At 44.1% G+C, this 24859-nt stretch overlaps 1 protein-coding gene across 1 annotated transcript in view; it reads left to right on the top strand.

The window, feature by feature from the left end:
• Nucleotides 1-3114: 3114 nt before the first annotated feature.
• Nucleotides 3115-24859, top strand: part of LOC126277972 (treacle protein-like) — a 1047714-nt gene continuing 1025969 nt past the window's right edge. Inside the window, exon 1 of the mRNA XM_049977624.1 lies at nucleotides 3115-3198. Coding sequence (XP_049833581.1) covers nucleotides 3190-3198 — 9 coding nt within the window. The 5' untranslated portion in view covers nucleotides 3115-3189. The remainder of the gene's footprint in view (nucleotides 3199-24859) is intronic.

Below are 24859 nucleotides of genomic sequence, written 5' to 3'. Positions count from 1 at the left end.
ATATAAAACAGAAGGTGATTCGTCACATGGTATTCGGCGAACTCACGTCGGTTTGTTACTGATTACGAATCTATGTGTGAAATTCTCGATTTAAATGTATTGTAAGTACATTGGGACATGCATCTCCGATGCAGCGATGAAGTCGGGATTTACCCGTACGACCATTTCACGAGTGTACCGTGAATATCAGGAATCCGGCAAAACATCACATCTCCGACATCCCTGCGGACAGGATCAACGACAACTGAAGAGAATCGTTCAACGTGGCAGAAGTGGAACCCTTCCGCACATTGTTGCAGACTTCAATACTGGGCCATCAACAAGTGTCCGCGCGAACCGTTCAACGAAACATCATCCATATGGGCTTCCGAAGCAGAAGGCCCACTCGTGGATGCTTGATGACTGCACGACACAATGCTTTACGCCTCGCCTGGGCCCGTCGACTCCGACATTGGTCTGATGATGACTGAAAACATGTCGCCTGCTCGGACGGAAAAGTCTCGTTTCAAATTGTATCGAGCGGATGGACGTTTACGGGTATGGATACAACCTCATAAATTCATGGAGCCTGCATGTCCGCAGAGGACTATTCAAGGTGGTCGAGGCTCTCTAATGGTGTGGGGCGTGTGCAATGGGAGTGATGTACAGTACATCCACACTCTACAAACAAACGTGAAAGGCATGGCATACAGCGGTAAGTAGAACCATACAAAGTATTATTACATACTCATTTCATGACAAGATGTACTATCGTCGCCAACCAATTCTGTCAGAAGTTGCTGACGTGCATTTCTGCAATAAAAGCGAGAAAGTTCGTGAAACGAATACAAATGAAAAACAACAATAATAATAAAAAGTAGAATGACAGTAATATACTTACAACGCATTTAAATTGAGCAATTCACCGTCGATTTCGAGAGCAGTATCAAATACACCTGGTTCCACAAAAAATCATAGGATAGGACAAAACCAGCTTCTGTTTGATGCGAAACAAAATATGTAAACATTTACTCCGTACAATATTATGGATAAAAGGAAACATCAAGGAGATTACGAGGAACATATTCACAATAAAATTCAAAGTGTGCAATATACACACGAAGTTGTAATCAGGAACACAATATTATAAAACGTGGCTCTATTGTGCATGTAGCCAAAACAAATGTGGAGACTTTAAATCACCCATTAAGAAGACGAGATGATGGATTGTTAAATTGGCAACGAACCAAGGTCGTGTTACCGGATGTCCCTATAAAAAACAAGAATCAGAAAGGTGGGATGATTTACAATGAATTTAAACCTTGTCAAAGGTAAAGATAAAATGGAAGTATTATATGTACAAGAGATACGACTTCTTGGACTTGTAGTTAAAAACAGTAATAATAATAGGTAAAACGAAACAGAATAAAAGAACATTTAAAACAAGATGCCGGAACACTGATGTTTAAAAGAAACACTTTCCTGACACTATAACTGGAAGGACCTGTCCTAGGATGGGGAGTATGTTGTTAAAGGTGGAGACGTTGGCCGGTGAGAACCATAGGAACGTGGTGCATAGTATCGATGGGGTAGGAATGGCTGTTGGCACAGAAGAAGGGTGGAGTAGAGTGGAGCGAGGGAATTACTGCTGAGGCTAATAGCTGATGGGGAAACGATGTTGAGTAAAGAAAGGCAGGAGAGGATAAAAAGGGGGGAGGGTAAGGAAATATGTGGGGAGGAGAGACAGGTAGCTCCGATGAAGTGGAATGGGTAGAATGGACTTATAGCTGGTAGGATGGGCAAATATCAGGGCGGAGGTTGTGATTTGGGAGGGAGAGATGACTGTATTTTCTTTGGGAGAGTATGTGGAGGGTGTGAAGGAGGAAGGTTGGGGATATGTGTTGGTAAAAGCGCGGACAGCAGGAGAGGATTGGAAAGGAGAGGGGAAACTGTAGGATGATTGGACCAGAGTCTGCGGATGGTGTGGATTGTTCGGAGATTTTCAGTGGAAGTGAGTAAGGACGCAGCTTCGACTGGAGCGGTTTAAACAGACATGCGGACCAATCACAGTTGCAGGCACTGAGGTGACGCGAATCCGGCGTCCTCTGGTGAGATGGCGTATGGCGATCCCTCGCTAGTAGCGGCTCGAGGTGGCCGGTTTAAATGTCTCTTCTGCGGAGATACGAGTGACGCGAGCGAACTCCGTGTGCGGTCTTCGAAGGCACCGTCGATGGCGCAGTACTCGCTGCTCACCTGTTACTGTCCAAGGAAAGCTGTTGTTTCGAGACAGCTGGATCAGAGATATTCATTGAAAGGAACTTTGCCGTTCCACATCTCGCATCACTAGTCACCCAGCTGGTCTAACCTTGAGGTTCTCCATGAGATACACACTCCTCGATGAATAGGTATCACCGATATCCTATCTGACAATCACTCGCTGCACTTCTTCTACGAAGCTTCCGAACGGACATTGGCGCCGCCATTTGTCTTCGATCACAAACTTGTGATTAAGTAGCCGGTCATTAGCAAGCAGCATGGCAAGACTTCAATCCACGGTACATATGGAAACGATCACGTATCAAACAACTGCTGAGTCGGCGAGAACGAAAAAGACGCTCCGCATTGCTAGGTTCCTTGAGATCGACCAGAGTAGGGAGGATATGGAGTGATACCTTCTGTGATTAGAAATAGCTGTTTATGTTTGTATCACGCTTTTGCATGTCCATTCTCTTAATATTACGTACCACGTAAAGGAATATCAGTCATTCTTAAGGATATCTAAGCCGTTTTTTATATATGCGAATTTGCTACATTACCTATATTTTTTAATCCACTGCGTCTTCCAGTGTTGATTATATTATGTCAGAACGCACCCATATTCGAAATTTAGTTCGGGAACGCAGTTTCAAGAGAGTGCATTGCGTGTCAGTTCAAGGGTTGTAATTGTAACCCAGTCGAGAACGGCGCTAAATGCGAGCACTATTCCACTTTTCGTTGGAACAAGCGCCTGTCGCCAAAGAGCGTGAAATGCGAGGATACAGCCAAACACTTTGAGGTGCAGAGAGGCCTCTAGCGGGTGGACGTGGAACTACACTGCCTCGCCTCGGTTGCCCGCCCGTTTAAACTGATCCAGTGTGTATTGATCCTGCGCGAGGAGCACGTTCGCGGGTGACAAGTGCGATACATACCAGAAGAGAGTTGCTGTTCACAATGAAGCGGGTAAGTGTGGATTACGTATTTTATTCTAAACCGCTCTAGAAGTGCGATATACAACAAGGCTCCTATCTCTGCTGAGACATCCCATTCGCTGAATGGGACACGAACAACATTGATAGTACACTCATTTTTTATTTAGCAGTAGCTGACGAAAGGAATCGTCCGGCGATCTCTTCAGCTTTGTGTCTGCTTCTTTTCCAGAATAATAAAAGAGGTGAGCTGTCGTTTATAATTATGTTGCTCCATATATTACGACCTTCAAAACTTGAATTATTGTTGTAGTAGGTTCGATCGCACTTAAAGAGCAGCTGGCTTGATAGGTCCTACGTTGTTTTTCAAAAAGTTGGGTTTTGTGAGCATATAGAGACGAGAACATTTATTTGCGTAAGGTGTGAGTGAAATACAAGACCTTCATTTGGCCAATTGTGTAGACGGAATTATCGTGATTGAGACGATTATATGGTACAAGCTGCTCATACATTCACGTTAGTGTCAATAAAATCGAATCAGTCTTCGCGGTATAATTTAAGAACATTCCGGACGTTTCGACGCTATTGACACATCCGAATTCTCAAATTTTTATTTCATTCTGTGCAGTGCGATATACTTATAAATATAATACTCCTGAATTGTGTATATGGTCGATGGCAAATATTTTAGCAGTAAAAAAGTGCGTGAGAGGATATCAAGACGGCTTAGATATGAAGCATAGAACCAGTATTACATTATTCGGTGATTAGTGTAATTTATAGTAAATGCCTCAATCCTATCGGCGAAGTCGAAATATTGACGAGAAAGTTGGGTATTCGGCAGCGGAATGCGTAAATTTTTATAACAGTATCACAAACATATTTGCTGTGTTTGCAAATATTTTCCATTTTTGGGATCTTATGAGTATCTAGTAACAATACAGTGTTGGTATGGTACACGTATGCGAATGTTTTGGCCGCTCTGTGCTACAATAAACATAACCGACGTTCATAAAAACAAACTTCCACGTATTTTCTGCGGTGGCCACATATGTGATGGTTAAAGATTAAAAGCAAAGCTTTGATAATTGCAGCTTTTATGAAATATTCTACATTAATAAGAAGGTTCATCGAAATAAAGTTCCTTCGCAGGCAAAAGGCTTGATCTCGGGAACGACACAGGTATTAGGTTATAGGAAGTTAGCTTGTCTTTCGGCGCTGAAACAATCGTTTCCCACAGCTTCGGATATTCTGTCGTTTCTGGCATATTGCACATTTCATGGCTATTTTATGCCCTTTACTTTAGATCCAGACATGCATTCCAGTGGCGTTCATCGGGAGCTCTTAACCTTTTCTATCATATTCATAGGCCTGTGTAGTCTGTTTCAAACAGCAAATAGCTACAGAAATACATGGAAGATTTTCACATATACTGATTTTATTGTATATAGAAACTTCTCGTATTTCAACGTGTTATTTTAGTATAATGCACGTAACAAGTAACTCTTGCTGTTTGTTACAAAAAGTGGTTGCAAATGACTATGTGAAATATTTTGGAAATATGTGTGCCTGGTTATGCGGCTCATTGACGTTTTTTTAATAGAATTCTGAGATGATGATCCCGAATAATCAAAACGAGACTTTGATACCAAGTTTAGCCAAAAATAGAGTTTGCCTTGCAAGTATCGGACGTATCTGAAACAGGAAGTTACGAGAAGGAAGCGAGAAATAAGAGAACGCGCTCAGTAAATGATAAATGCCAAATATCGTAATTTATCTGCGCAGAATGCCGGCTTTTGCGGTATGATTTGCGTTGACTTTAAGCGTCTGACAGTTCAGTTTCTTTAGCAACACTATTAGGCTCTCCCATATGTCACACAAACCCTTCACCATTCGTGAGGCTTACCTTTGTATATGTTCAGTATCCCCTGTTAGTCTTTGGTTTGAATCCCACGCACTTGAGTGATTTCCTAAGGTGGGTCAATCTCCCTTGCAGCCTGATTCCCTGGTATTCTACCAATTAACTGAAATTTGCCACTCGCTTTACGCAGACCTTCCATATACCACCACCAATACCCAGGTATTTGAGTTCACAGATTCTAGTAAAGATTCAGTGATAATTTAGTCATAAGATAACCATTTATTTTGTTTTATTTTTGTATTCCATTTTTACATTTTCGAACATTTAAAACAAGTTGCTTATCTCTACAACACTTTGGAATCTTATCAAGATTCGACTGAATATTAGTGCGTCATTTTGTAGTGAGATGGATTAAAGACAACTTCATCAACTGCAGAAAGCCTGAGATTACTATGAATATCTTTCGCCAGATTATTAATACAGGGTGGCGCAGGGAAAAGGGAAATTTCGAAATTACGTCATTTCCATGAATAAATTCATGAAACTAGTAATTTATTAACGAAAGTGAATGTATTCAGTATGTCTTTACCATCAAAATGACCAAAAGTGTCTCTTTACTTTTTAAAGATGACATCGGAAAGATGTGCTCCCATTCGGCGTTCACACTCTAACAGCCTGTTATGAAAACTCTGGAATTCGCGGTGTAGCAAAACTTGGGGAATAGCAGTGATTTCGTTTTCAATGTTCTCCTTCAGTTCATGGATTGTTGCAGGACGTGTACGGTACACCTTGCCTTTAAGATATCCCCACAGAAAGTAGTCGCACACACTAAGATCAGGGGATCTCGCAGGCCATGCAAAGTCACCGTTACGTGAAATAATGCGTCTTCCAAATAATTGACGAACTGCTGCCATCGATTGTCGAGCAGTGTGTGATGTGGCTCCGTCCTGTTCAAACCACATGTTTTCGACGTTGAGATTAAGCTCGTACAGTCTCGGTGTAAAGAATGTTTGAAGCAATTCAACATATCGAGTGGATGTTACTGTCACTGCACTACCATCCCCACTTTCAAAAAAATAAGGGCCGATAACACCATGGCATGATACAGCACACCATATTGTGACCTTGGCGCTATGTAGTGGTCTCTAGTGAAGCTCACAAGGATTGTCCTGTGCCCAATAACGAAAATTCTGTTTGTTCACGAATCCATTCAGGTGGAAATGGGCTTCGTCTGATATCCATAAGTTACCAAGGAAATTCGCGTCCTCGTTGATTTTAGCCAATATCTGGCTACTAAACTCCATACGTGACGCTGGGTCTTGTTCATGTAAGTGTTGCACAATCTGCAGCTTATAGGGATGGAAGTCTAATTCGTGCAGTATTCTTTATAAGCTTCGTCGCTAAATCCCTAGCGAAGATGCTTGCTGTCGAACGGAGCGGCGAGGACTTCTCTCGATTGCAGCTCTAGCAGCTGCAATGTTGTCTGGGGTACGTACCGTTGGAATGCCACCTGGAGGTTTCTTTTTCAAGGCAGATCCTGTTTCTTCAAAATTACGCACTCACGTTGTAATCGCATGCGTAGATGGGACACGTCCATGACGTCCAAGCTGGTAATGCTGTCGAAATGTTCTCTGTGCGGCAGTCGCACTATCACTATTTTTGTAAAACGCTCTCAGCTACTGCACGTTCCGCACCAGTCCAATTCTCCATGCTTACTAAATGGCAATACGTTCACATCAATTGTGCAAAGTTTCGAACATCTGCCGGCGCTACAGTGCTGCCAACTGTAACGTTCAAAATTTTGGTTCCCCTGCGCCATCCTGTATTTAATCTGGACAGCACTGGTGCAACACACTTCTCTTTGGTATACCTGAAATTATTTCAGCATCTGTCGATGACTCTCCATGTTGCGTCTTCCCTACCTAGAAATTTTCAATCAAACTTAGATTGCTACCCCATAAGATCATACTTCCATTTAAAACAAGAGTATAGTACCGGGTCAAATGCTTTTCGGAAAGCAGATTATGCACCTACCTTAACTGCCTTGATTCATGGTTCTTGGGATGGTATGTGAGAATAGCTCGAGTTGAACCTAGGATGATCAATGTTTTCAGAACGGATGGTGATTGGCATGGATGAGGTCATTCTTCTAGAGATATCTAATTACATTTTAGCTCAGAATATAAGATTCTACAAAGATGGGAGTCAAGGATATTGGACGGGAATTTCGTGGATCACTTCTATTACCGTTCTTGTAGACGGGCGTGTCCTGTGCTTGCTCCAAGTACTGGGTTCAGTGTGTTGTTTAAGGGGTCTACGATATTTTATAGGGAAGCGGAGCTAGCACAGCCGCAGATTCAATATCGAATAAGATAGGGATTCCACCCTGTTCTGGAGCTTTCTTCAATTTTAGCTATTTCAGCTGTTACTCAGCACCGACACTAACATACATTTCATTCATCTTTGCTGTGGTGGGAGAATAAACTTGGGAAATACTCATGGATTTTACTCTGTAAAGGAACATTTGAATGCAGAGTTCAGAATTTGTGCTTTAGCTTTGCTACCCTCGATTTCAGTTCTTGGTTTGTCCGTGAGTGTCTGGACACAAACTTTGGTGCCACTACCACCTTTATATACGATCAGAATTTGTTTGGGTTTAATGAGGGACCTCTCTAAAATATTTTGATACTGTAATCGTTGTAGGTGTCACTCATGGTCCTCTTGACAACTAAACGCCTTTTTATTCAGCATTTCTATGTAACATCATGTTTTGTTTTACACCTATCATGGAATACACGTTCTCTCTTTAGTACTTTCCTTACTGTAACTGCGGACAGTGGAGAGTTTCTCATACTATGAACAGTTCCTTACACTAATATCTAGACAGTGCGTGGCCAACTATTCTTTTAAATTTGAGCCCCAGTTATTCTACATGCTACTGTCGAGAGCTACAGGTTTCAATTGCCTCATTGAGATATGAAATTGCCGCCTCTTATCTAGTTTGCCGACTGTACAAATCTTTAGAGTTGTCTTAGTTGCTCGTTATTCTTTATCAGTACTCGTGATAACTGATACAAGTTTCAATATGGACATTTTCAAAGTTGTCAGGTCTGTTTGTTGTCATTAGATCCAATAAATTTCCACCATCTGTGGGCTTCTGAACTATGCTTTCTAGGTAGGCATAGGGTGTGATTTCACGCCCACCACTAACATAACTGTAATTATTCCAATTGATTTATAATTCACCAAAGTCTTCTCTGATGATGACTGTAGGATTTGTAAACATACCTGCTACTGAACTGTAATCTTCTCTGAAGCAGACTGTTACATCTAGAGATGAATCTAATAATCGACAGAAAGAGTTAAAGCCTGCATTTTACCATCTGGCACTTACAGTACCGTTCTTGCTACGTCTCGCTCCACGAAGGACATGGCCACGAAGATTTGCGACCTCAGATTTACCATTGTAGTTGTAAAATCGCCCACTATCACAGTAGCGTACCTGTCGCCTTCTCCTCCAGCAGTGAACAAGCCACCAAATCTTCGCCTCCAGTGGCGAAATCGCCTGCTACACAACAGCCAGGTCAGAAAGGACAGAAGCAATACTCCCGTGAAGACTTTCTGCGTCCCTCCAGCCAACAGACATCTGTGCCTTCATCTACCAACTGCAGAGGCTCTAAGAAATCAAAGGCAAACGTCTCCTCATTCCCAACTAGGAGACGATCCTCAACGGCATCGCCACGTAATACCCTCAACCGGCCGGCCTCGGTTTTGCCAGTTCGCTCTGCCAACAATTTTTCTGCCCTGGGATCTACAGGCTGACCCAGTGAGAATGTCGACGCCTATAAAGACCTGACGGAATAGGACCTTCGAGCCTCTGCGCCCTGTATCAATGAGTCTTCGGCTGGCTCTCGGCAGCCGCCTAGGTGACTACCCTTCCTTTGTTCCGTCCTCCCAATCCCCGTTACGACTCTTCTTCACTGGAACATTCGCGCATTAGATCCAACAAGGAGGAATTACGTTGCTCTTGGAATCGCAGCGTCCACTTATTCTCTGCCTCCAATAAACAAAATTGCGTCCTCCCGACTGCTTTGACCTCTCGCATTTCCTTTCTGTCCGCTTTGACCTTCGTTCCGAGAACGGCATTCCATCTCATGGGGGAGTCATGCTGTTCATCTGGGACGAAGTTCATAGCAAAATCATCTCCATGAGCACTCGGCTGCAAGCTATTGCAGTCCGCATTATCCTTCCTCGCTTCACATATTCTCTTTTTAACATCTACATCCCTCTGCCATTCTGTTTCACGAGCGTAGACTTCCTCTAACTAACTGATCAACTTCTTCACCTCTTTTTGCTGCTCTGTGACTGTAAAGCACACCATCCTCTTTGGGTCTCTTCCAGGCCCTGTCAGAGAGATGCCCTCTTGGCTGACCTTCTCAATCAACTCAACCTCATCGCTTCAGATTCCACAAACCGCTGTACCCATTTGGACCTCTCGTCCTCCACTGCCCAGCTTGCCATCGTCTCGAGTGGTCTATTTTCTCTGACATATACTCAAGCAACCATTTTCCCCTTTGCTATCCGTTTGCTAACTCCTCGCTTCCTACGTTTAAATCGAAGTGCAAGCTTTCTAAGGCCAACTGGAGCCTTTATGACTCCCCAGCGACATTCGATGAACAACATGTCCCCAGTTGGGATGACTACGTAGAGCACCTCCTGAAGGTTATCCTTTCCACCGCAGAACGTTCCATACCTCGCACTTTTTCTTTACCGCGCTGTGACCCGGTCGCTTGGTGGACTGAGGCGTGCCACGACGCGATACGCACGCGGAGACGTGCTCTCCGCGTTTTTTAACCGTCTTCCTATGATGGTGAACTGTATTCATTATAAACAGTTGAATATACAATGTCGTAGCATTATTCGCAATAGCAAAAATGCAAGCTGGATTTCATTTACTAGTTCTTTTAACAGTTCCTATCTCTCTCTTTCATTATTTGGGGTAACCTCTATCGGCTCTCTGGGACATAGGTCCATTCACCGATTTCCGGCCTGACCATAGCAAGTATTGTCATTGTGGAGCATATAGCTATCGCCAACACCTTGGCCGCTGTTTTGCGGAGATTTCGAGCTCTACTCAGTATCACCTCGCCTTTCCTGCAAAGGAAACGAGTGTAGCAGCCTCAGGTGCTATCCTTCTCCTCTCAGAATCGCGAATGCTACAACGCCGCCATTACTATGGGGGAGCTAGAACATGCTCTGACTCCATCTCAATCTTTCGCCCCAGGGCCGGACGATGTTTACACCTTTCTCTTACGGGAAACACTTTACTCTCGATACGTACAATTGCATTTGGGCAGATGACACGTTTCCGGGACGCTGACGCGAAGCACTGTCATGCCCATCAAGGACCAACTCCTTCCTTCTAGTTACCACCCGATTTCTCTCACTACCTGTGTTTCAAGGTGATGCGACGTATGATTTATACCCGGCTGGCATGGTGGTAGGGGCCGGCCGACGTGACCGAGCGGCTCTAGGGGCGAACGGTCGCAGGTTCGAATCCTGCCTCAGGCAGGGATGTGAGTGATGTCCTTCGGTTAACTAGGTTTAAGTAGTTGCAAGTTCTAGGGGGCAGATGGCGTCAGATGTTAAGTCCCATAGTGCTCAGACCCATTTGAATCATTTTTGAGCATGGTGGTACTAATCTTGCAATCCACTAGTCACTGCGCAGTGTGGATTTCGAGCACGCCGTTCCGCAGTTGATCATCTCATCCCTTTGTCAGCCCATGTCATGAACGGTTCTTTGCGGAAATATCAGACTGCGGCTGTTGTTTTTGATTTGGAGAAAGCCTATGACACCTGCTGGAGAACAGGTATCCTCTGTTCTCTACAAGTGGGACTTCCAAGGCTGTCTGCCCCGTTTCCTCCAGGAATTTTTAAAATACAGTGTTTTCAAGGTACATATGGATTCGTCCTTGTTGAACATCTTCATCCAGGAGAACGGGGTTACTCAGGGCTCCATCCAGGGCGTCGTTCTCTTTGCTGTAGCCATTAACCCTACTACGGCCTGTCTTCCGCCAGGCACTCCGGCTCTCTTTCCATCGACGTCTTTGCGATCTATTGCAGTTCTCCACGGTCTTGTCTCCTTGAGCAGTGTCTTCAGCGATGTCGATCGTCTTTACTCGTGGAGTATCGACGGTGGCTTTCGCTTTTCCATCGACAAAACACTTTGTGTGAATTTGTGGCGGTGCAATCGGCTTTTTCGTCCATCTTTACACCTTCGACGTTTGTTCTTCCATTCACTGAAACTACGAAAGTCCTGCGGGCTCATGCTTGATAGGAAACTTTCTTGGTTCTGAATTCCCACGTGTCTTACCTGGGTGCACGCTGTACCTATTCTCTCAGTGCCCTACGTGTCCTCAGCGGTACTTCACTGGGAAGCGAATCGGGCCATCCTCCACCTTTTGTACCAATGCCTTGTCAGTTCGAAACTAGATTATGTTTGTTTCCTGTATGCATACACACGTCTATCCATCTTATACCTTTCTTAATACGATCCACCATCGTGGAATCCGTTTGGCCACTGGCGCCTTTTACATTAGACCAGTTGAGTCTCTATGCGGAAACTGCCAAACCACCGCTGTTATACCGGCGTGATGTTCTCCTCACCATATACGCATGCCATTTGTTTGCCATACCCGGCCACCCATCGTATGCCTCGTTCTTCGATGGCTCCCTTGACCGCCAGTATGGGCTGCGACCTTCTTCTCTGTTAACTCCCAGAGTTCGCTTTGCTTTTGGCTATTGCTCTGGCAGTTTAACTTCAACTACTATCCGTCACGTTCCTGAGGGTGTGAACGCTTCACAACCTTGGCTTCGTGTGGCGGCCCGTGTTCATCGTAGCCTTCATTCGCTTCCTAAGGAAACTAATCCAGGTTCGATATTCGCATGGAATTTAGCGATAGTACCTTCGTGTAGACTGGTGCCTCTAAGACTGACCATGGTGTCGAGTGTACCTTCGTCATCGGTACCGACCATTTTCGGTATCTGCTTCCAGAACGCTGCTCAATATTTACAGCAGAACTCTTCGCCCTTTATCAGGCCACCCAGTACATGCGGTGGGACATATGCTCCGATTTTCTCAGTGCCCTTCAGAGCCTCTGCGTGTTGTATACAGTCCATCCCTTAGTGTAACTGGTTCAAGAGAGTTTACAGTTGTTCGCTGTTGAGGGAGCCATAGTGATGTCTGTGTTTATGATGTTCATGTGGGTTCCTGATCACGTCGGTCTTGACGGAAAATGAGGCTGTTAACGCTGCTGCCAAGGCTGCAGTCCTCCTATCTCGGTCTGCTTGCTCTTCCATCCCTTCGGGTGATCTTTTTGCCGTCTGTCGGCAGATGGTGTCACTTTCGCATCACCACTGGACATCTCTTTATGGGAACAAATTCTGGTGGATTAAATCTCTCCTAGCGGCTTGGCCGACCTCATCTCGGCCATCTCGCTGCGAGGAAATAATTTTAGCTAGGCTGGGTATTGGGCACTGTCGTTTTAGCCTCCGCCATTTAAGTGGTGATCGCCCACTACTTTGTGCTCATTGTCGTTAACCTTTGACGGTTCTTCATTTCGTGACCCAATGCCCTTTTTTTTTTAGACTTATGTATGTTTGCCATCTGAGTTATCGCCCATTTTAGCGAACGACGCGAGTGCTGTCGACCGCGCTTTGCTTTTTATTCGTCGTAGCAATATGGCGAAGGTCATTTAAACTTCGGTTCGGGACATCGTCTCTCTGTACGGCTATTTCGTGAACTTTTCTCCACGAGGAAGTCCTTGTTCTTAGTTCGCTTTTTTCCGTCGATTGGGCTTAACATATAATCGCTTTTGGGTTCTTTACTTCTTGATGATCCAAGGCTATGACATGTGCTTATGACAGAAACGATAGAAAGAGGCAGTTAGTTTATTCCCATCCTTGATATTAAGTCTCGTTTGCCTAATTTCGCGTGAAATTTTATCTCCGTGGATTTGATACTCTTGTTTACTGCGAAAAGTGAACCATCTCCATTTTTCATTTGCCTACTATTTTGACACACAAAAATTTTCTCCATAAATCTGACTGATATCAGTTTCGAGTCAGATCTTGCTGCCAGGATAGTTGGTGTGCACCATGAAGAGCGTAGCATATGTGGATGTGCTTTTTCAGCAGGGCAATGCAAATCACCTTCCTGTCGAAGAAATGGTACAAGCGTGAGCACTGTATCGGGCAGTGATTACTTTACCCTGAAGGAACATCAAATGTGACAGAGCTGTAAAATTGCCCTCCATGTCATGAAGGATGGGATGGGACGGGACTGGTGTGTCGTGTGCGAATGCACTCTGTAATGGGCAGCCCACCAGGTCTACGCCGCACCTGTGTACGTCTACCACTCGTACACAGATGGAACCTACTCTCAAGACATCAGAGCGCCAGTCCATTCTCCATTCGACTCTTTCGCAACTCCAGAGTATCCGTGCTTGCCAAAGTCGTGGTGTCAGTGACAGACTGGCCAGAACCGCATGTCACCTTAGTCCTACAGCAAGCAGGCGATTCCCATCATGTGCCACATGTGTCCGGATTTCGTCTCTGAACGATGTTCATAATGTTCGATCGGTCACCGCTGCTCACACATTGCGTCGACCTCGGCGTGCGCCTGTACTACTCGGGCGTCCGGAACCTGAGCTTCAGCTGTGGGAAATTTCCACAGACCACTGTCGAAAGCAGAGACATACTACCGCTACACAGTGCCAGGCACGTGCAGTAATACGTCGATAAGTTCATCCTGCTTCCCGCTGGGCCACAATGCGACCCTGTTCAAATGCCTGACGTTGTTCAACAAGAGTACTTACGCGACGGTGGGGTATATTTGTGCCCTAGATTGAGTGTTTCAACCACTGTTCCCCTCTAAACCAGTCACAGCTACTGTCCGCAGTGTCAAAACAAATGGTGCACAGACTGCCTCCAACTTAGCGCCATCAGATCGCCGATGACAGTGATAAATGAATCAATAAATCTGCAAGCTGTATCCCTGTGCCACTGACCATAACCCTTGAGGGCTTTGCATTTTTTCAGGCAGTGTACAAATTTATACTACTTGGGTGGGTGCTGGATTTGTGTCTATGTTGGCTACGACATCGAGTAACTGTTGTTCATAGTAGCTTACCCGCGTTCCCATTTTCTTCACTATTATACCTACTTTTGCATTGCGGTTTCCGATTTTGTGTTTACAACCCTGTACTAGTCTGACGAAACCACCTGATCATCCTGATAACAAACTTCACTAATCTCCACTACATCTAACTTCAACCTATCTACTCGCCCTTTTCAGCTTCTCTAAGGCACCTACCCGATTAAGGGATCTAATGTTCCACGCTACGTCCCCTAGAATAACAGTTTTGTTTTTCCTGATGGCATACTTCTGAGTAGTCTCCTCCCAGAGGTCCGAATTGGGGACCATTTTACCCCTGGGGTATTTTACCCAGGATTCCACTGTTAACGCATACAGCAGAGTAGGATACTTCCGGGGAGAAATCACTTCTGTAATTTCCCATTGCCTTCAGCTGTTTGCAGTAACAGCACAGCAAGGCCATTTTGATTAATTTTAAAAGGCCAGATTAGTCGCTCATCCAGACTGAAAAGGCTACTGTCGTCTTTAGGATTCTCTGTCACAGAGTCACACAAGCCACTCCATATCGTCGAAGTCTGTAATTCATGGGGGGCTTGGGAAGCGGTGGAGGGGGGGGGGGGGGGGGGGGGGGGAGGGGCACAGAGACGTATAGGATAAAGAGCGTAATTTCCAGCGGCGCGAGGCTCGTTGGTTCCTTGAACAGGGGGAGACCGTTTAACACCTGCGGTGCTGTGCTTCCTACTCTTCCCTCCCCTGCGGGCCCGTGCTGTAAGGCCATTATTCGGTTCGGTGGGTCAGCTAACGACTGAGCAGACGGGGGCGAGTTCTTTACCCTTGTATAACCAACAATTTCCCCTTTCGTACAAATACCTGCCGCTTTTTCCGCGCTGTCAATTGGGCTTAGATTAAGAGTACGGACAATCTTAACAGACAATGCAGTTCGCATAATGGTCCAGGCTTCGTAACAAATGAAATAGTATCTCGAACAGAACGACCTCCATGTCAACCAGCATGGATTCCGGAAAAATCGTCATGTGAAACCCAACCCACACGTTTCACATCATATTCTGAAAGAACTGGATCGTGGCAGTCAGGTAGGTGTAGTATTTCTTGATACGCCAAAAGCAATTGTCTCAGTATCACACCTAAGCTTATTATCGAAAGTACGGTTGTGAGGGGTATGAATCGAAGTTTATGAATGGACTGAGGATTTCTTGATAGCGAGAGCGCAACATATCTCGGATTGGAAATCACTGACAGATACAGAAATAACTTCAGGTGTGACCAAGGGAAGTGTGTCAGGTCTCTTTCTAATCACGTTTTATATTAATGATCTTGTGGAAAATATTAATAAAAACCGTAGGGTACTCGCTGATGATGCAGTTACCTTTAATGAAACACTGTGTGAAAAAAAGCTACACAAATATTCAGTCTCATCTTGATAAGATTTAAAAGTGATGCAAAGATTGGCAGTTTGCTTTAAAATTCAGAAATGTATAGTAGCGCCTTTTACAAAGCGAAAAACATAGTGTGCTATGGTTACAATATCAATAAGTCGCAGTTGAATTGATCAACTCTTACAAATACATGGGTGTAACCATTCGTAAAGGTTTGAGATGGAACGATACATAGCCCCAGTCATAGGTGAAGCTTGTGTGTGGACTTTAGTTCATTGGTAGAAAGCTAGGGAAATGCAATCAGACAACAAAGGAAATTGCTTACAGAATACTCTTGCGATCCGTCCTAACATACTGCTTAAGGTGTGTGTAGGGATCCTGAACGTTTACGAAAGAGGGCAGCACGAATAGTCACAGGTTTGTTTTACCTGTGTAAGTGTGTTACAGAGATTCTGAAGAAACTGAACAGCCAGACACTTGAAGATAGACTCAAACTATACAGAGAAAGACTAGGTTAGAGATGTATTATTAATATTGCGACTTCAGTTGCAATATTTTGCGTATTTTCTGGTTACCGTCCAATGCGATTCGGAGCTACATCATCATTTCCAATGGCTCTCTATACCTATGGACGTTAAATGTGCCTCAGTTTTTCACCTAACAGAAGAACACAGTTGTTAGTTTTACGAGAAAACTATCTCAGAAGCGATTAATGAGCGAGATAGATTATTGTAACGTATTACCTGTGGAAATGAGCGTACGGCATTATGGGCCGGGAGTCCCCCATTCGGGGAAGTTCGGCCGCCGAGGGCAAGTACGTACTGCATTCGACGCCAGACTGGGCGACTTGCGCGTTAGAGACACAACACCGAGTCCCTGGGCGGAGAAAATCTCCTGCCCCAGCCGGGAATCGAACCCGGGCCCCTTGGCGTGGCATTCCGCCGCACCGACCACTCAGGTAACGAGGGTGGACATGTATTATCTGTGTTTGACCAGATAACATTTGTCTGCTACTTTGATGAAAAACTTCTACATTTTCACTTACATTTTGAATAATTTAGCATGTTTACGAGAGTATTATATGACTCAAATGAGGTATATATAACCTATGTTACAGTTGAGAGGCACCCACATGCCTTGCTCATACTGTGGCATCATGCAGTCAGGCCTGCAATATGAGTGGTCTGCCAAGCGAGTGGATTTATTCTTATTTCTTTCTCGAGTAACATCAATGACTGAATATGAGCTCTAGTACCCATAATTAAGCTGCAAATTATTCCCCTGTTTGAATATTACGCAACGGAAACGGATAACGCGTATCTGACTATTAGTAATTTACACAACTCTGATTGTTCACTACGCCCTGGCAATACCACATTTTCTTTCTTACCCAACGGCTTTGATCAACACGTGGCCATCGCACTGAATATGAACGGCGCATACATTATAAATTCTGGATGTCATGACTACACACTATTCGAAGAACAAGGCCACCAATCTTTTTCTTTTCACTATCTTTTTTATTCCGATAAATTCTATTATGGTTCAAAGATAACCGAAACACACCATTACATTTTATACAACAATTGCACATGACAAACTCCACCCAGTGGGCATGGCTTTACATTGGTGATTCTCCATCTTATGGTCTCGTAATTATCTAACGCTATACTTTCTGGATAGGATGGTGGATCTTTTTCTATATCTCACACTTCGACTCTCACACCCATCATCACGAAAATTTCTTCCAGATCGAGAGGTACAAAAAGGAACATGCATAACCTACTGCCTCTGAAACTATCTTGTTACTCTCCCATGCCAACCACACACACTTAAATTACATGAAATACATCACACTGGCAACATACAATACATCACAAAGAATGGTCACAACGTAAGAATCACTTCACTTTCAGCTTTCCCACTTAAATTAATATCATCCCAGTTTCACACGACACTGCCCCACTTAGTAACTTTTCTTTCCTACTACGAACTCTGGAGGATATATGCACGTCTTCCTGTGCAATGCAAGCCTAGTGGCGTTGGTGGATAGACGGCTGACTCACCTTGCTTCTCTCTCAGAGTATTAAAGTTTGAATTCAGCGTCACATGGAAACATAACACGCAAAGTAATACTAAGATCATATTCCTCACACACGCGAGTCCTCAGCTGATACCATGGACGAGTACTTCTCTTTCTCCTTTGTCTCACACAGATTGAGTCTCACACAGATTGAGTCTCACACAGATTGAGTCTCACACAGATTGAGTCTCACACAGATTGAGTCTCACACAGATTGAGTCTCACACAGATTGAGTCTCACACAGATTGAGTCTCACACAGATTGAGTCTCACACAGATTGAGTCTCACACAGATTGAGTCTCACACAGATTGAGTCTCACACAGATTGAGTCTCACACAGATTGAGTCTCACACAGATTGAGTCTCACACAGATTGAGTCTCACACAGATTGAGTCTCACACAGATTGAGTCTCACACAGATTGAGTCTCACACAGATTGAGTCTCACACAGATTGAGTCTCACACAGATTGAGTCTCACACAGATTGAGTCTCACACAGATTGAGTCTCACACAGATTGAGTCTCACACAGTACTCACCACGTGGAAGTACTCGTCTCTAATTTCAAGTCCTGCACACGCCGTTTCTTAAATATTTCCAACTTATAGTTCACACGCCAGTAATTCAGCTTAACTTTCGCACTCGGAAGTATTTCAACTTAGTACTAGCACTCGGAAGTATTTCAACTTAGTACTAGCACTCGCAAGTATTTCAACTTAGTACTAGCACTCGCAAGTATTTCAACTTAGTACTAGCACTCGCAAGTATTTCAACTTAGTACTAGCACTCGCAAGTATTTCAACTTAGTACTAGCACTCGCAAGTATTTCAACTTAGTACTAGCACTCGCAAGTATTTCAACTTTATGCTACACGTGGTTTCATTGTGACCGTTGGTCACTTCCGAAGAGTACTACGATCCCCTTAATATTACCTGCCTGGCATTTAATTCTCCCCACAAAAGTTCCTGAAATAGAAAAACAATTATTCCAAACTACTCTTAAGTATTTCACATCCATACCATTCTCTCCACTCTTTTTGTCTTTACGGAGCACACCTAAGACAGGTCTTAACAAAACAAGATCCAGCGCCAGAGTGCTGAAATATGGCCGTTCTTCAGGTCACATCGCACCTCCGCCGAGGTGGGGGAGCACCTTGCTATCGTATTGGTCAGCCACATTTCAGGCGCTCAAAGCTGCGGTAAATTTCATCTCTTTGGTTCCACCAAAGGTGACCAAAGAACCGTCTCAAAGGTGATCATATATTACACATTCACTATCTGCGATTAGCAGACGACCATGCATTCATTCATTTCACAGAGATCAATTAAATAAATAAATTGTCCTTCTTTCCTACACTGGTATACGGCTTCGGTGTATTAAGTGAAATTATTACAAAAATATGTTGTTCTGACAAGAACAACGAAGAATGTTGTACCTATTTTCAATGTCGGGCGGTACTGTATCCTTTCACAGTGATTTGATGGAGTACTGAATTTCGTATTTCCGTTTATCCATATTGACGAGACCAGTGTAAGTGGAATGATATATGAGGTGATATCTTTGAGAGGGAGAGGGGGGGGGGGGGGGAGGAAATTTTGTTCACTACGACTTGTGAGGTTATTGTATTAATAACCCTCGTGACTGAATACAGAAAGTAATCTGTTGTGTTGGCTATTTGTCTTTTCATTCAGCATGTCAGTGGTTTGGAATATCTGGGCCTCTAGTACGTTGAGTTTTGTGTCTGAGGATTGTCTGTGGCCATCTGTGAGATCCTTATTGATTCCTAGATGGCCGTGTTTGCTGCCATAAAGATAAGTTTCAATTGCAGATTTACGTACATGTAAACAGTGAGCTGACTAGTGCTCATTCTTTCCTATGGCAAATGATCTGCGTGTTCTTTGTAAAAACTGGATCACTCTGGCCATGAGTTCGTGTAACCAGCTGAATGCTTAGTTTTTCAAGGTTGTTGCAACGATGAGAAAGGACATGCTTTATTTTTTGTGTAATAGCTCATTTTAATGCCATATCTTTTTGAAATGATTTGCAATTTAAGAGGCTCTTTCAATGTATGGTATAAAGAAATATTTTATGATTTTAATTGATTTTGGTAACAATTGTGTTCTTTCATTTCTATTTTCTTTCTTTTTCATGTTACAACAGGTTGCCTTCTTTATTCAGTCACTGTATTTAAAACAACCCTACAAGAATGAATGAACACAATTCCCTTGTGACTGTCTCAAACATAAGTACACCCTGTCACCTCCATCTCTTTCCAAGTACCCCCGGTATTGTACTCAGTACTCATTGCCACTTTGCAGTAGGTTGTTTCACTTCAGGTGTATGCATACACTTAAAGTGTGTGGGACCCGTACCAAATAGAACTAACAGAGGACACTGAACGTATACGGAGAAGGCAGCACGAATGGTCACAGGTTTGTCTGAACCGTAGGAGAGTGTCACAGAGATACTAGGGGAATTGTCCCGGGAAAGTCTGTTAAGTTTCAAGAACCGGCTTTAATTGTTACTCTGGGAGTGTATTACAACCCCCTACGTATTGCTCACATAGGGATCGTGAGGATAAAACTAGAACAATTACTGCACGCACAGAGGCATTCGAACAGTCTTTCTTCTAACACTCTATACGTGATTGGAACGGGAGGAAACCCCAATAACTGGCACAATGGGATGTACCCTCTGCCATGTACCTCACGGTGGTCCCCAGAGTATGAATGTAGATGGGGAAAAAAATATGATGTTATTACAGCAAAAATTACACATTTCACAATAAGAACAGTAAGTAGTAACGAGTATTTTGAGTCACTCTCAATGTTATCACATCAAATCTGTTGAATATGTAAGAATACAAAACAAAACTTAACTGTCGCTCCTCAAAATAATTTGTTGTTATATTTCGTGCATCTGTGTATCCCGAAGTAATACAAAGCTCAATATTCCATCATATCATTGTAACACAGGTTAAATATACGTCACTTGTGTCATGTAGTACTCTAATAAACATGGTAAATTGTTCAGAATGTAAATGCAGATGTAAACGTTTTCTACCAGTGCAGAAGACCAATGTTATGTGGTCAAACGCGGGCGATATGTTACATTGTTTGCTCTATTTCTCTCATTAATTTCGCCAACCATTTTGAAGTGCATACAGACGGCACCTCTCAAAATACCAGTTATGTTGTATCTTATTGTTCCATTCACTTACGGAGCGCGAGGAAAATGACATTAAACGCCTCTGTGCGCATTGTATTTAAGCTAATCTCGTCTTCGCGATCCCTACGGGTGCGATATGTATGGGCTTGTACTATTCCTAGAGTCATTATTTAAAGCTTATTCTTGAAACTTTGTAAGTAGTTTTTCAGAAATTACTGCAACCAGTCACCTTTTATGTAGATGTATTTTATTTAACCATGACCGGTTTCGAGCTGCCTAGCAACTCATCATCAGATGGTATATACATTCAGTGCTTTTTTGTACCCATTGTGTGGGTGGTTGAGTATCTGTGGAGATAAATCTTTCTGCAGGTATATAAATCTCTTTTAGGAGGTATTCTTGAAACCATTGTTGTTCTTGTTTTACACAATTTCACAAGTTAAAACTTTCTCTAGATGTATATTACTTTTATGAGGTACTGTTGGAAACATATATCTTGTTTTTCGTAATCATCGCTGAACACACTTAGCCACAGATACGAATACACCTGTAAAAGCACTGAATGTATATACCATCTGATGATGAGTTGCTAGGCAGCTCGAAACCGGTCATGGTTAATTAAAATACATCTACATAAAAGGTGACTGGTTGCAGTAATTTCTGAAAACCTTTTCACACCACAGTCGCAGTGTTCCACATCCACAATGGATAAAAGTCTTCTTTGTAAGTAGTGTTTCTCGACTTCATTTTATTAATGCATCTTAAGTCTTAGGTTGTCTTTAACTACACTACTGGCCATTAAAATTGCTACACCAAGAAGAAATGCAGATGATGAACGGGTATTCATTGGACAAATATATTATACTAGAAGTCACATGTGATTACATTTTCACGCAATTTGGATGCATACATCCTGAGAAATCAGTAGTCAGAACAAGCACCTCTGGCCGTAATAAAGGCCCTGATACGCTTGGGCATTGAGTCAAACAGAGCTTGGATGGCGTGTACAGGTGCAGCTGCCCATGCAGCTTCAACACGATACCACAGTTCATCAAGAGTAGTGACTGGCGTATTGTGACGAGCCAGTTACTCAGCCACCATTGACCAGACGTTTTCAATTGGTGAGAGAACTGGAGAATGTGCTGGCCAGGGCAGCAGTCGAACATTTTCTGATCCAGAAAGTCCCGTACAGGACCTGCAACGTGCGGTCGTCCATTATCCTGCTGAAAAGTAGGGTTTCGCAGGGATCGAATGAAGGGTAGAGCCACGGGTTGCAACACATCTGCAATGTAACGTCCACTGTTCAAAGTGCCGTCAATGCGAACAACAGGTGCCCGAGACGTGTAACCAATGGCACCCCATACCACCACGCCCTGTGATACGCCAGTATGGCGATGGCGAATACACGCTTCCAATATGCGTTCACCGCGATGTCGCCAAACACGGATGCGACCATCATGATGCTGTAAACAGAACCTGGATTCATCCGAAAAAATAACGTTTTGCCATTCGTGCACCCAGGTCCGTCGTCGAGTACACCATCGCAGGCGCTCCTATCTGTGATGCAGCGTCAAGGGTAGCGGCAGCCACGGTCTCAGAGCTGATAGTGCATGCTGCTGCAAACGTCGTCGAAATGTTCGTGCAGATGGTTGTTGTCTTTCAAACGTCCCCATCTGTTGACTCAGGGATCGAGACGTGGCTGCACGATCTGTTACAGTCATGCGGATAAGATGCCTGTCATCTCGACTGCTAGTAATAAGAGGCCGCTGGGATCCAGCACGGCGTTCCGTATTACCCTCCTGAACCCACCGATTCCATATTCTGGTAACAGTCATTGAATCTCGACCAACGCGAGCAGCAATGTCGCGTTACGATAAACCGCAGTCACGATAGTCTACATTCCGACCTTTATCAAAGTCGGAAACTTGATGATACGCATTTCTGCTCCTTACACGAGGCATCACAACTACTTTTCACCAGGCACCGCCGGTCAATTGCTGTTTGTGTATGAGAAATGGGTTGGAAACTTTCCTCATGTCAGCACGTTGTAGATGTCGCAACCGGCGCCAACCTTGTGTGAAGGCTCTGAAAAGCTAATCATTTGCGTATCACAGCATCTTCTTCCTGTCGGTTAAATTTCGTGTCTGTAGCACGTCATCTTCGTGGTGTAGCAATTTTAATGGCCAGTAGTATAGTACAACTAACCTGGAACGGAACATAAAAGCTGTGTTTCGGAATCTGACAGAAATTGAGTCATAAGGCGTTGTAACAGGTTTTTGCTCTGTCACGAACAACCATTAACGATTGAAGCTATGCTCTGTGTTGCAAATTCATCTGGTTACCACCCTCTGCAAGCTGTCAGGTTCACCAGAGCACGTTCCATACGCCTCGCAGTTTGCCAGCATCTCTGTCACGATTTTCGAAACTTTCATGCACAACTTGCGGTCTGGGAGATTTGTGACCATCCCACAGAATAGAGACCGTTTCCTAACAAACTTCCTCGCTCCACAGCCGCCCGTCTGCCGGAAATATGTCTGCGAAGGCCGGAGATGAATGTTCGGCTCCAGCGTACAGTTATGGGGGAGTTTAGTTTTAGCGCATGTGGTGTTACAAAGTGCGAGATTTAATTCCTGTATTACGTAAATAATTTTCTCTTATACAGTCTCTACGCTGGCCCTTACGTTCAGAAAAGCTTGTGACATAGGTTAGTACGTTGGATCCGTCCGTGATAAGATGTCGGTAGCAAATTTGGCAGAGAAATAACAGAGTACGAGAGTGGCTCACGTAGTAAGTTCTGTCCAATAGGCTGCTGCAATGGTTCACATGTGGGACGGTGTGTTACTATTTACTTCTGTATCGCTTTTCGTCTGTTCACAAATACTTTTCCAAATATATCAATTTTTAAAAAATTGAATTATCGCCGAAACATGGAAAAAAGGCAGCCATCTGTTCTAGCAAGGCACGGGCTTCGAAGTGATCAGCGAAAAGTAACAGGACTGTACGCGAAATAGGATGCAAAAAGAAATGAAGAATTCTTAGCCCAAGTGGACCGAGTATAAATTTTTGAGTACGTACATCTGTAAGAACAAAAATGGCTGCAACCTGCAAACTGAGTAACCAACACAAAAATCTGACAAGCAGTCGTACAAGAGGTAGTTTTATTTATCACTTCGACAAAATACAGCTGCGATCTTGAAAATAAGTGATGGTGTTAGTATTTATGTCCATAATGACTCTTCAGCGCGACTCATATTTCCCGGTGATAGATGAGTTGGAAACCTTGGTTGTAGAAATCTGTTTACTAGCTTTTCAGAAAGCGTTCCGCGTCGAAAATCACGTTCTCGTCGTTCTGGATATGCCTGCCACAAAATGGTTTCTTCCCCAACCCGTGAACGGAAACCAAACGTTGTCCATAGAATTACGGCCTCTTGTGTCCTCACGCCCCGCGTTTATGGGCCCATCCAGACCTGGCATAGAGGGACCGAGCGTCCCGCTGTAGAACGGTCGTCCAGGGCCAAACACTCGTCCCAATTCCACGTCCGCCCTCTGCTCGGCACACAGCGCCGTCGAGGAAAGCGCGGAAACTCAAAACAGGAGAAAACCAAGGGGAAGAACAGGAACCGTGGCAAACGACACAACGGTAGTTCCAAAAACGCAGTCGGCGTCAGGGTCATTTTGCCACAGCCAGCACTCGCCCACGGTGGCCAGAGAGGCTAAAGCAGTCACCTGCCTTGGCCGGACACAGCGGCAACGTCCCCCCTGCTGTCTCATCTGGGCGCACCTGTGGGCAGTCGTGGCTGACAGCGGGCGGCGAGCTTGCTCTTGTGGAGGGTGTCTTGGAAGTCGGTGAAAGTTTTTCCTCTGTCGATGCGGTACTCCGGTGATCGAGCAGCGTGGCCTTCATTTGTCATGAGAATGCTGGTCCATCGGAGATACGGTCTGCCACTTCATTGTTCTTCATTCAGACTTGTTTGACCATACTGGAACCCTCTGCCCCACCTGAGGGCGTCGTATGATGGCGCATTGTTGTC

This window comes from Schistocerca gregaria, chromosome 6 (genome assembly GCF_023897955.1).
Source record: "Schistocerca gregaria isolate iqSchGreg1 chromosome 6, iqSchGreg1.2, whole genome shotgun sequence".
Lineage (NCBI taxonomy): Eukaryota > Metazoa > Arthropoda > Insecta > Orthoptera > Acrididae > Schistocerca > Schistocerca gregaria.
Note: the sequence above shows the minus strand (reverse complement) of the source record. Positions and strands in the feature narration are given on the sequence as shown.